Source organism: Cygnus atratus, chromosome 6, assembly GCF_013377495.2.
Source record: "Cygnus atratus isolate AKBS03 ecotype Queensland, Australia chromosome 6, CAtr_DNAZoo_HiC_assembly, whole genome shotgun sequence".
NCBI classification, from domain to species: domain Eukaryota; kingdom Metazoa; phylum Chordata; class Aves; order Anseriformes; family Anatidae; genus Cygnus; species Cygnus atratus.
The window spans coordinates 11508785-11520867 of NC_066367.1; the positions used below are offsets into that span (position 1 = coordinate 11508785).

A 12083-nucleotide genomic window follows, 5' to 3' on the forward strand; every position below is an offset into this window, starting at 1 on the left:
GCGCGGGGCTGCTGCTGCCGACAGCCAGGCGAAAGCAGGGCGCCAGGGGAGGCCGGTGGGGACCCCCGAGCCCCCCACGCCCCAATGCAGCCGAGGGGCCGCTGGGGCAGGGCAGGGGGGTGCCAGGAGGAGGATGGATGCGCGGGGTCGGGCTGCGGGGACCCTTCCCTGCCCTGCCCGATGCGCCCCCCCGGGGATGCTCCATTGCCGTGCCCTCTCGGACCACGATCGGCCACCGGGGCCCGGTACCGGGGGCTGGGGGCGGGCTGAGCCCTCGACGGCCCCAGCCCCGCCCCGCTCCGCCCCCCGGGCCGAGCCGAGCCGCGCCGAGCCGCGCCGAGCCGCGCACAGGCGGCGGGCAGCGGGCACCATGCGCCCACGGTGAGCGCCGGGGGCCGGGCGGGGGTCGCGGGGGGGTGTCCTGCGGAGGGTCCGTGGGTAACGGCTGGGTCTCTGCTTCCCCCGCAGGTGTCCCCCGCGGCGGCTGCCGCTGCTCGGGCTCTTTGTCCTGCTGCTCCCCGCCGCTTCCCAGGAGCCCGGTAACGTGCGGGGGGCGCGCCGGGGGGGGGGGGGGAGCTGGGGAGGGACCCGGAGCCCTCCCCGTGGGGCGCGCTCCGCGATCGCAGCCGCGCTCCCCGCGCCGAAACGCTCGCCCGTGCCCGGCGGCGCCCGGAGGGATGGGGAAAGGGGGAGCAGCCCCCCCGCGCCCCCCTCACCCGGGGGGAGCCCGTGGGGGCCACGCGGAGCCGCGCATGCCGCGGGGCTGCGCGCCCGGAGCGCGGCGGGCCGGGGACGTGGGAAAGTCGGGACGGTGCCGGCCGTGGTCCCTGCCCCTTCCACGGGCGTCCTCCGCCGTGGCTGCGCGTCCTTGGAAGTGTTGCGAGCCGGAGGAAGCCGCCGAGATGCTGCACCTTCCCCCCGGGCACTGCGGGCTTTCCCCTGCCTGCGGGGCTCGGAGGCTCTCGGGCTGCTCACGCCTTTGCCTTTGGAGATGGAGAAGGGAATTCGGCGCTGAGTCAGCTCTCCAGCCCCGCTTTCCCCACGGGGCACCAGCCGGTTCCGGGCTGCCCCGAACAGCCCGTGGTCACGGTGACCTTTCCCTCCCCAGCGGGGAAGCTTCCCTCCTGGCTGCCCCCTCCTCCCGTTGCAGCCGGTCTCTGGACGCATGCTGAGCGTGCGGCGGGTGGAGAGAGCCACGGCTGACAAAGGGAGCCCCTGACCCTGCTTGTGGCCCAGGGACCTCCCCGATGCGGTGCAGGTGGCCTGGGTGGCCCCCCAGAACTCCCTGCTGCTGGAGACGTGCGAGCATCCCAACGCCGAGGTGCTGCGCAGTTTTGCCTCCCCACAGGGCTTTGTCCTGGGGGCAAAGCTGGCTCATCCAGGTGATGGGAGAGAGCTGGGGTGTTTCCTGGTTTGTTGGTGCTCAGCTGGGCTCCTGGAGCTGGTAAAATGCGCCTGGGGGTGCTGGGCTTGCCCGCACGCTGTTTGCAGAAGCAGCTGAACGGCTGTGAGCAGTGATCCAAAACTGGGCAAAGGTGGCTCTTTGGGAAGGTTTGTGCCCCCTGTTGAGTGTTACCGCCCCTCCAGCAGGCTAAGAAGCATTGCTGTTGCCCCTCTCTTTCATCTCCCCGCCAGGCTGGGCAAGGCGCGTTGGTAAGAGGCTGCCCAGGTACAAGCGAGCTGGAAGTCAGACAGGCGCTGGGCTGTGAAATCGGTGGATTATTTGCTGGAGCACGGCCGTATGCCATCCAGGAACGGCCGCCTCTGCTTTCAGCTGCGGCGTGCTCTGCCCTGCTCAGGTCGTGCTGCAGGAGCGCCGAGAGAGCCGGGGAGCCTGGCAGGGCAGCGGGGATGCCCGGCGCTCCCGGAGCCCGTCTGGGAGCACTCGGAGAAGTTCTCAAAGTGCCCTGGGCTGGATTTCTGGTGCCGCTTTCTGGGGCGTGGGCGCCTGCCGTAGGCTCCCTGGGGACCATGGGAACAAAAAGCTCCTCTTGGAGGTCTCCAGAGAGGCAAAATTATTCCGACGTGAAATCAACTATTTTAAGTCCCTGGAGAATGTCCAGTGCGGCCGAGCTGAGCCGGAGGGCCAAGGACTGTTTTAACAGTGGTTATTCAGAGCAGAAATGGCTATTTGTGCTCTGCCCACCCCTTGCTGGCGCCCCGGCTCCTGGCGCGGGGCTGGCCAGGGCCACGAGCAAGCCGAGGCCACGTCCCCCTCCCCGGATCCCCCCCGCTGCTGCCGCGGCTCGGCGGGTGCACGGCGGGGTTGGGCGCTCCCAGGCCTGGGTCACGGCACTGGCCGGGAAGTGCCCGTTTCACCCAGCTGACTTGGCCACCTCCCAAAGAGGCCGTGGATCGGGTTTTAAAGAATTCGAGAGCAGCTTGGTGTTTTTTTTTTGTTGTTGTTTTTTTTTCCTTTTTTTGTTCCCTTTGGTTCAATGTCCAAGGACTGCAGGGCCTGTTCTGCCAGCCCTCCTTTGTGATGGGCTCCTCGGGAATGTTTGCTCCGAAGGCCGTCCTGGCACGGAGATAACCTTTCTGTTTATCTGCCTTCCTTGCAAATTTGGGGGCTTAGCTGCCTGGAGCTTGTCTTGGCTTTTATCACCGGATCTACGGCATCCCCCAGCGTGGCACGTAGCCGTGCAGGGGGCTGGGGTGGGGATGCCGTGGGGATGCCACCACGGGTCCAGTCCTGAGAATGTGGCGGGGTCGGGGCAGCTGCAGGGGGCTGCACGTGGCGAGAGCTGGCACTGGGTCAGACGCTGGGACAGGTCACCAGGGATTCACTCGCGTTGGGTTTCTCTGCCTCAGTTTTACAGCTGGGATGAGCCAGGACACCCAGGTCTTGGGGCCGGTAGCAGTGAGAAGCCCTCGTTGCAACAGGCGACCGCAGACAGCACCTGGGAGGCTGAGCTGCCTCCTCCGCTGTCAACGCAGCAGGTGTCGGAGCTGCGCTGCCACCACGGAGGCTCGGTCTTGGTTTTATTTCCATACTTCAGTGCCTTGTTGGTCTCCACGGCTCAGATGCCTTGCAAGCACGAGCCTTCAAAGATAAAGCAGGTGCTGCGCAAAGAGATTTATGGCCTGTGACATAACTGCTTTGGCATCAGCTCGTGGGGATTTTTGACAGGTGGATCTGAGCTTTCGCAAACATTATTTTAAGAATTCCTCCCCCTGGGGGAACGTGCCACGGGCAGCGCCCGCAGGCGCTGATTTACCTTGGGGAGAACTTCTCGTTGAGCACCTGAGGCGAGGCGCTGCAGGAAGCAGGGCTGCCTCCCTTTTTGGAGCTGACGGGGAGGCCCGGGGGTCTTGGACCTGCAGGTGCCGCGTGTGTGCAGCACCTCTCACCTTCGGCAGCACCAAGGCCACCGAGATGGGGTTGATCAGCGGGGGAGGATGCTGCTGTGCTCGGGGGATGCTGTGGGCTCTTCTCTCTGTATCAGCTGGCAGGGTTTTTGTTTGCGAAACCTTATCTCTCCGCCGTGGGAGCCGGCAGGGAGGGAGAGAGAGCCGCCGGGCTGCGGGCCCCGGGCAGCAGCCAAGCCTGGGGACGTCTCTCCTGCGGGCTGTGTGTCTGTCCGGCTGGTGGACAGAGCCTCCTCCTGCCCGTCCAGAGAGAGGGAGCGGCGTGACGCCGAGGCTAAGAATAGCTGCCTCCTGCCTCCGTCTGGAGGTCAGGCGGAGTGGCGAGTTCCCGGCGGCAGGGTGGGGTGGCCGTGGGCAGTGCCAGGAGCTGGGGACGAGGGACGATGCCGGCATCCTGCACGTGGTGCTGGGACCACCATCGCGCCCGCTCGCTGCCTCTTTTGGGGTGATGTGAGCGCACAGACGGGCGCTCGCGGTCAGTGATGCCTCGGTGTCCTGCTCGCCCAGCCGAGGGGTGGCTCCTGGTTAGCCCAAGGACAGCGACCTGGTGTCCCCGTGCTGTCACCACCCAATTTCTCGCCCCTCTCTGCCCAGGCTGCTGGCAGGGCTGCAGAGAGCGGCTGCCAGACTGGATGGCCCCAGTGTCGTGGTTCATTTTTTTTGGGTTGGAAACTCAGTTTAAAAAGAGATGAGCGTTTCCAAAGAGTGGCTGCACTCCCAGGCAGTTTTCTTTGCTTCCGTTGATGCAACTGACCTTTTCAAGCCCTGATCCTAACTTTCTCTGTGGTTTTGCAGCTCCGTGTCTGGACTTGGTCCACCCGCAGCATCCTTTGCACAGTGCTCCAGCTGGGTTTCAGGTTTCTGCGGGGGGGGAAAGGAGCTGAGCCCTCGTGGCCCCATCGGGCCATGGGTGCACATCCCTGGTGGGACGGAGAGCTGGGCTGACGTGCCCCACAGCTCCTGGAAGGCTCTGGGCGCGCCCTCCAAGCTCTGGAGAAGTGGTGCCTGTGCCCTGAATAATAGCCTCTTTGGCATCGCTTATTATTTATTTTGGTCTCGGCTGCAATAACCTCTTCTTGCACTGTTTATTTCGATACAATTTGGGCGTTGTTTAAACAGTGAGTCCGAGCGCTTAGAGAAGACAGGCGTGGAGGAGGAGTGACCCAAAGCTGCGTGATCCGTGAGCGCAGAGCCCTGGGAGGATGCTGGGTGCGATGATGTCTGCCAACCAGCCTGATTTGGGACAGCCAGGGAGGCAAGGAGCCGTGCAGGGCGCTTCCTTGCTTGCACAGCATGGGGCCGGTGGCAAAGGCTCCCGTGGTGCAAGCTCCTCTCCCGCGCTGGTCTGCGCTGCTGCGACTGTTTGGGAGGACGGTCTGAGCCCTGACATAGCAATCCTAGCAAGTGTGCTGCATCTTGTCCAAAAGCTCCATAGTTTACCAAGAAAAGAATTAATTCTGGCATTTCAGTGCAGAGTTCAAAGCGCTGAAGGAGACATCTGGGATTAAGTATCGGATGTGTATCAGCAGCCCAGAGGTATGGGATTAATAAAGCATTTTAATGGTCTTCTACCATATCTAATGACATTTGAGGAAGCACTGGGAACGAACCGCTTCCAAGAGCATCCCATGCATCTCTTGGCTGCTCGTACAGCCTGGGGTCTGCCTGGAGGCAGCACCTTCTGCAGCGGGTGCCAGGCTGGGTTTCAGCCCAGTTTCACGCTGCAGATCTGTTCGGCCCGTGGGGTGCTCTCCCCACGTTTCCTCGGGCACCCCCGTGCACAGCGCGCCGGGAAGATGCACATGGTCTTGCCAAGAGCTGGTGCTCCAGGGAGGCGCTGCAGGCTGGAAGGTGGCACAGAGAAAACCTGGCACAATCCCTGGATATCGGGGCACAGGAGAAAATCCCAGCTCCTGGCGTTGTGGATGGAGGAAGGTGTGTGGCAGCAGTGCGCGTGTGTTTTTGGCTTTCAGTGTAGGGCTTGATTGACCCGGAGAGTCCGTTGCCAAAGATGTAATTGAAGCAAGGAGCTGAGCGGGATTAGAAACTGGTTTGGACGTCTGTGCAGTTACTGGGGGCTTCCAGAGCTTCCAGGGACAGGGGGGCAGCAGGGACATGGGGGCCGTCCCCAGGGACTCGTGGTGCTCCCGGCCCTGAGCAGCGCGGCCGCTTGGCAGCAGCATCCCCAGCGCCGGGGCTGCCTCAGCGAGCAACATCTGGTCCGCAACATCCCATGTCTGCTGGTCTTCAGCTAAAAAGGTTGCTCTTGTGGAATTTTTATTGCTTTTTTTGGCATTGCATCCCGGCCCTTTTTAGGCGGAAATTTGTCATTAGCGAGTTTTATTGTATTTCTGTTTTATTCCCAAGCTCAGCCGGCTGGTTTCTTCCTCCCGGGCCCAGGGGACTGAAGGATGTGGCTGTTCCCCTGACCCCGTCCCCAGGCTGTGGGAGGCTGCTCACACGCAGGAGCAGGCTGGAGTGGGAACAGCAGCCAAGGCACCTGGAAGCGCAGTCTTTGCACCATTGCTGCTGGCATAAATCCCCAATTATTGCTTGCTCTGTGAGCCCAAATGCCCTTGAAGCCATCTCCGATTTTATAATTCACAAGTAAGCCACATGCCTCCCCTCCGGTAAACACCGTAGTTAAACAGATTTTATTCCCACCTTCCTCGTTAGGCTGCAAGTTAATTGAGTCGGTGCTTGTTGACTTTGGGATAAATGGCACCTTTTTGATAACCCCAGATAAGCAGGCGAGGTACGGCCGACGGTGCCGTGTTCGGGGCTCTGTACCTGCTCTGCTTGGCGAGAGGCCGTAGCTGTTAAGCCGGGAGCCCTGGGAGCTCGGTGGCAAGGGAGGAAAGTCCCCAGCATCGCCAGCTGCTTCCAAGCTCGCTCCGGCCAAGCTGGCAGTGTCGTAGGTGTCCTTTCCATGGGGGGGGGGGGGGGGGGGGGGGGCTGCCAGCCAAAGTGCTCCCAGTCTCTTGGAATAAACACCGAGTGCCACGTTTCTGCCGTGCCTGGCACCACTAGCTGTGGGGCAGCCCCGTGCCCCTCAGTCAGCGAGCTGAGAAGCTGCCCCAAAGCTCTCTGGTTTCCCTCTCTGACGCCCAGCTGGTCTCACAGGAGGGTGGTGGTCCCGGTTCCTGCTGGCTTGCTATTGCTCGCTGGGTCTGGGCCAGCGCTGGGGCTTGGGGACAGTGTCACCGCTCGCTGCTCAAATGACCCAGCGGTGCCCAAGGGGACGGGTCTGTTGGTGGCATCCTCTGAGACGGTGATGCCACCTGGGGTCTGGCGCTGGATCTTCAGGCTTTGGTGGGGACTTCTTTTGGTATGGACGCACGGCTGATGTTCGCAGCTCTGTCCCCTCTGAGGGTGCGTCCGAAAGAGTTAATGCAAACGTTTGAGAGGGGCCCCCAAAGGCAGCACTGGAGGTAATAATCTTCTTTCAGCTCTTTTTCCCTCTTCCCCTGCTAATTGTGGCGCGGACATGTCCCCTCTCATGAAAGGCTCTTTTGTCGGCACGTTGCTGGGCAAACCCCGGGCTGGGCAGCAGGCTGCGGGGCCGCGTCCGACCCTGCCGCAGGTAGCTCCCGGCGCGCTGGGCACAGCACCATCCCTCCTGCCCTGCCCCTCCGACCTGCCTCCAGAAGCACCGACCACAAGCCTCCTTTCCCCGGGGCGGCACCGGGGCCCCAGTTCTTGCCCCGGTGCCGCCTAGGGAGCGGAGGGGAAGGTCAGCCGCCGGTCTAGACGCTAATCCCTTCGGTGCGGTATTTCGCCGCCCGCGGGTGTCCTGGCAACAGGATTAGTGCAGCCGTGGAGGAAGGATGCCGGCTGGGGTCCTGCTCCATCGCAGGGCGGTGGACGGGCTCTGGATGTGTCTCAATGGTGTTGTTGTGCCGATGCGTCTCTGGCCGTGCTCTGCAGACCCCCACACACCCCATGCCGTGCCCGGGGTTCAGCCCCTGCTGCTCGTCGGGGGGCACCGGGGACCACAGGGCCCCTCGGCTGTCCCCTGCGGGGGGGCTCTGACATTGTCCCCTCGTAATCTGCTACGCCCTCCCTCTCTTTTCCTGCGGCCCCTTCCGGGCTTTCTCCTGCCGTCCCTCCCTTTTTATTTTTTTTTCCTCCTTATTTTTTCCCCTGCTTTTCCTTTCCAGCTCTGGCAGGATCGCGCTCCCGCCAGGGGATGCTGATTCACCCGGCCCTGCCATGCAAACCTTGGTGCCCATCGTCTGCCACCCAACAGCAGCCAGGAGGGGAGGTTTGGGCTGTGCTCGTTCTGTGCAGGGCATGGCCCCAAGCCGCCCCGAGCTGCAGCGCCAGGGCCTCATCCTGCCCATGGGCAGCAGCCGCGTGGCTATGGCTATAAGGGATGCTGCCGTGCTGAGGGTGGTTTTGGTGGGATTTCGGAGTGTTTCATCTATTCGCTCTGGCCATGGACACCTGTTTGTGTTTTTTTAAGGCAAAAAGCAATAGAAAAAAATGTTGAAATCAGGAAAAAACAGTGAAATATCATGGTGACGCTGCAAGGGGGAAAAAAATGTCACTGTGCTGATTTATGGCTTTTTTTTTCACAGGTCACTGCTAGCATTTGTGGAATTGGCCTTGCTGCAGGAAAAACTGGTTTTCAGCATTCCCGTTAGGAAGAAACTTGAGTGGTTGTATAATTAAAATGCAGGAGAAAAATCCCACAGCAGCTGCTCATGGTGCTCAGGGCTTGTAGCCGCCTCCTGTGTTTGTCCTCTGCTTGCTCTGTCCTTGGCTGTAGTGCCCGGAGTTCACGGTGGGGAAAAGCACCGTGATCCCTCCTTTTGCCCTTTTCCTGCTCTCTCTGGCTCGCGCCACTCCCTCCAAAACCAACCGAACCAAAAAAAAATCAATTTTTCAACCGGGGCAACGTTAATGCTGGTTCCGAGGCATTTTCCAGTGGTTTTTATCACCTTACCCGAGCTGGGTGGGAAGGGGCAGGTCCCGTCCCGAGGGCTGGCCCCGTTGTGGCACGGGGCGCGAGGGGGCAGCTCCCCCAGACCCTAATCGGGGAGCGTGGTGCAGAGCAGGACCACGCTGCTCCCCGCGGCCACCGCCGCACCTCCGGCCCTCCTGGGGCACCCCTGGCCCAAACCGGGGGGTTTTGGGGGGCTGAGCAGGAGGCGGTCCCCGAGAACCCGCGGTATGCAGAGCCTGCAGGGGGATAATTGCCAGTTGTCAGCCGGACAATGGTGGCATTGTGGGGCAGGAGCGGGGCGAAAGGGCCCCGTCTCCAGCGTAATGTTACTTTTCTATTTACGTTGCCATAGTCTGCGCTGAGAAATGGCCCTATTCTCTCTAATCCTCCTCTTCAGGCATGCCTGCTGGTTTGTGCTGTGGGTTTTTTTTTTCGTTTTTGTTTTAACCCATGATGTCCTGGGAAGGCTCGCTGTGACCGCCACTAGGCTGCAGGAAGGCTCTGCCTCTGCCCCAGTCCCTCCTCCACGGCCAAGCCAGAACAGCGAAGCGGCCACCAGCAAAACCAAGCTGCCTGGGAACCCCTTCTGTCCCTGTTCAGGGGTTCGGCTTTGGCTGGCATCAATTTGTCATCGGACAAATTAATTCCAAGGCGTCCAGCCCTGAGATGCACGTAGGCAGCAGGGTAGGTTCAAGGGCCGGGTGATGCTTTCCCCGTCCCCCTCACAGGGGCTGCTGCAAAGGCTGCTCCCGGCATCTGACCCCTTGTAGCCTCCCGAATCCTGGCTCGCCAGCGGGGCCGGTGCCGAGGCCGTGCCAAGGTCCGGCGTGAAGCGCGGTGACCTTGCTCGGCAGGCAGCCCTGGATGGGACGGGGACACGCCGCCAAGGCGGGACGTCAGAGCTCGGCCGGCTCACGCAGCGGAAACTTTTGAAAGATCAGGAAAAAGATGCCAAAGTCAGCAGCACAGACTGGGTATTGTCTGAGGAGCGCAGAGAGGTGGAAGGACCGCAGAGCAGACAGGGAGCCTTGTTCTTGTCCTGGGCTTCGTGAGGCTCCAAGACAAACAAAGCCCCGGCGCTGCAGGGGGTCAGCGCAGATACAAGAGGGCAGCCGGGCGATTGGAAGATGGTTGCTGAGGTGCAGAAAAGCCCTCCCCACTCCTTCTTTTTCCTCCCATTGCTTAGCAAAGCAGTGCTTCTCACCACCTGGCCCATCAGCGGAACGGGGAGGCTTGCTGGCTGCGTGACGGGCTGGCCAGCTTGGGTTTCCTTCCTGCGGGACGAGCGGGGAAGCCAGCCCTGGGAAGAGTGGTTAGTTAGCTCTCGGGCAGGTTTTCCTCTCCGCGCGGCTGCATCTTCCCCCGGCTGCAGCAGTGATTTCTTGCAGCAGCGTGGTCCAGCTGGCACCCGGCATCCCGGCTTGTGTCGGAGGCAGGAGGATGCTGGCGTGGCCCCGTGCCGTACCGCTCTGTCGTAGCAGTGGGCACGGCGTCGTTTGGCAGCTCTCCTGGTTTTTGCATGTCAAACCTGCTTGTGTGCGAAGCGGAGGGGTCTTGGCTGTGCCGCTATGCTCCTCTGCACCGAAGTCCTGAAAACAGCTGGGGACGGGGAGCATGCGGCTTTCATTGGGCACCCTTCGGCGCTGCTCCTGCTGCTGCTCTGCGACATCGGAGACGGCATCCCGGCACGGTGCCTGGGGTGCCCTTGTGGGCGCACGGGAGGTGTGCTCCCGGGAGCCGCGTCCTGACATCTCAGGCTTCGTTTCCTTCACGTCTGCGCGATGCTGGAAGGCTTTGTCTGAGCTCCGGGGCACACACAGGCATGCAGCTCCCACCTGCGTGGCTCTTCCTCGGCATCTCGGCTTTGCTTTCTGCAAATGAGCAAGCTGCAGCGGCATCGAGTCAGCTTGCAAGCCCCTGCCCTCCTCTCCCCTCTGCAGAGGTCTCCCTGCTCTGTATTTCCAGGTAAACAGGTGCCTGGGAGCAGTGCTGGGTGGGAAATGATACCCCCATCACCAAGACGCTTTCCTGGGGAGGATCATGAGCGCTGCCGACCACTGGAGCCCCCCGGCTGCTGGTGCTGGGGCAGGAATGCCAGGAACGCGATCACAATTTGAGGCTTCCCGGGAGGTCGGGCGGAGGAGCTGTGACCTCCTGGCCGTGCCGTGGGGAGGGGGATGCTGCGTGCCCCCCGCTGGGGCACGGCGGAGTTGATGCCGGCCGCTGGTGGTAAAGTGGGTGAAGGCAGTGCCGGGTTCGAGGCGGTTTGGGGCCCGGGTGGCTCTGCAGCTCCCCTCCTCCAGGGAGCAATTTGTCTGCAAGGTGATGTATTGCCACGGGGGAGCGGGGCACATTCCTTCCCTCGCCTCCCCTGCCTTATCTCCCGGCTGTCGGGCGGCCCGGAGTGATGGGAAGCAGAGCTGGTGCCCCCCCGTCCTGCGCCCCGCTGGCTGTCGGATAAACCAAGATGTGGGGGGGAAAAGGGAGCTGCCCCCGCATCGCTGCCCTCCCCTCGGACCGGGGCTCCTGGTCTTTGCTGAAGGGTAACGAGTTACGAGGCAAATGCGCGGTGGCTTTGGTGAGACCCGACCCGTCCCGTGCTCTCCCCGGGGGCTCGGGCCTGCTGGTATTTTATTTTTAGCCTCGCCGGGAGGACAGCGGACGGATTGTTTGCTTTGCGGCGGCCCCGCCGTCAGAGCTCGCTGTGCCCGCTGCCACAGCCTGCATATTTCCCACGAGGGCCGACAAATTAAAAATACTCCTTTTTGATGAGTGTCCCCGGTGCCCCCATGAGCTGGCTGGGGTCACAGCAGGAGGCGCAGGACGCCAGGGCCAGGCTCGGGGCACTTCGGGTCCGCCGCACGTTGGAGGTGTGCGGGTGCCCTGCTCGGGGTGAGTCCCCGTGCCGCAGCGCGCCTGGGCTGCCTGCCTGCTGACACCGAGGAGTTTGTTATCCCCTGGATGATTTGATTGCTCTCTCGGGCAGTTGTGACATTTTAATGGTTTATCTTATCGAGGAATTCGCTGGGAGGAAGTTTCTGTCTCTCCATGAGTAAATGTTTAGGAACGCTGCGGTCCCGGGGGCTCGACGGTGCGGCGTGGCTGGGGGAGGCCGGTCCCAGCAGAAATGTCCTCCCGAAGCCACCACCTGCGTCACCGCCGCCGTGGCCTGGTGGCTGCTGTCACGCACGCTGGCTTGGGGGCTGCACTTGCAACCATGCAGCACCCCTTTCTGCCACAAAAATCACTGCTGCACCGAGTTTGTCAGGACTTGGGGGGGTGGGGGGGGGGGGGCAGGGAAGGATTCTGCCTGTGCGCATCTCGGGAGGACTTGGGCATCACGGGGAGCCGCGCGCTGATTTTGTGGGTTGCGGTTGGTCATTGAGTCGCTTTGTGCTTGGTTTCGTCCCAAAGTCAGCCTCAGGTCCCCAGCGAGGGGCAGCGTGCTGCGCTGGGGGTGTGTGCGTCCCGGCCCCTGGCACAGCTGTGTCCTGCCGTCCGTCCGTCCGTCCCTCCACATGGGAGGTCAGCGGGATGTGGCAATATCCTCGGGCCTCTTGCGCGTGTGTCCCGATGAGTGCCTTTTAACTGCTGTTTGTGTTTTCGGATGAGGAAGAGATTAAAATCCCAAACATCGGTAGGTTTTAAAGATACCATCTGCCTCTGACAGTTGCCGAATTTTTTCTGCTCGGTGAGTAAGTGCTCCCGCCTCCAGCGTTCCTGCTGGGCCGGCGCTGAGGTTTCGTCCCTTCCCCAGCAGCCCTCA

General features: G+C 62.2%; 1 protein-coding gene across 2 annotated transcripts in view; it reads left to right on the forward strand.

Annotated features, from left to right (window-relative positions):
• Positions 1–330: 330 nt before the first annotated feature.
• COL18A1 (collagen type XVIII alpha 1 chain) overlaps positions 331–12083 on the forward strand; it is a 33207-nt gene continuing 21454 nt past the window's right edge. Inside the window, exons 1-2 of one of the 2 annotated variants that reach the window (XM_050711666.1) lie at positions 331–381; positions 469–539. In XM_050711666.1, the coding sequence (XP_050567623.1) occupies positions 371–381; positions 469–539 (82 nt within the window). In that variant the 5' untranslated portion in view covers positions 331–370. The remainder of the gene's footprint in view (positions 382–468; positions 540–12083) is intronic. The other variant, XM_050711665.1, reaches the window with a different exon arrangement.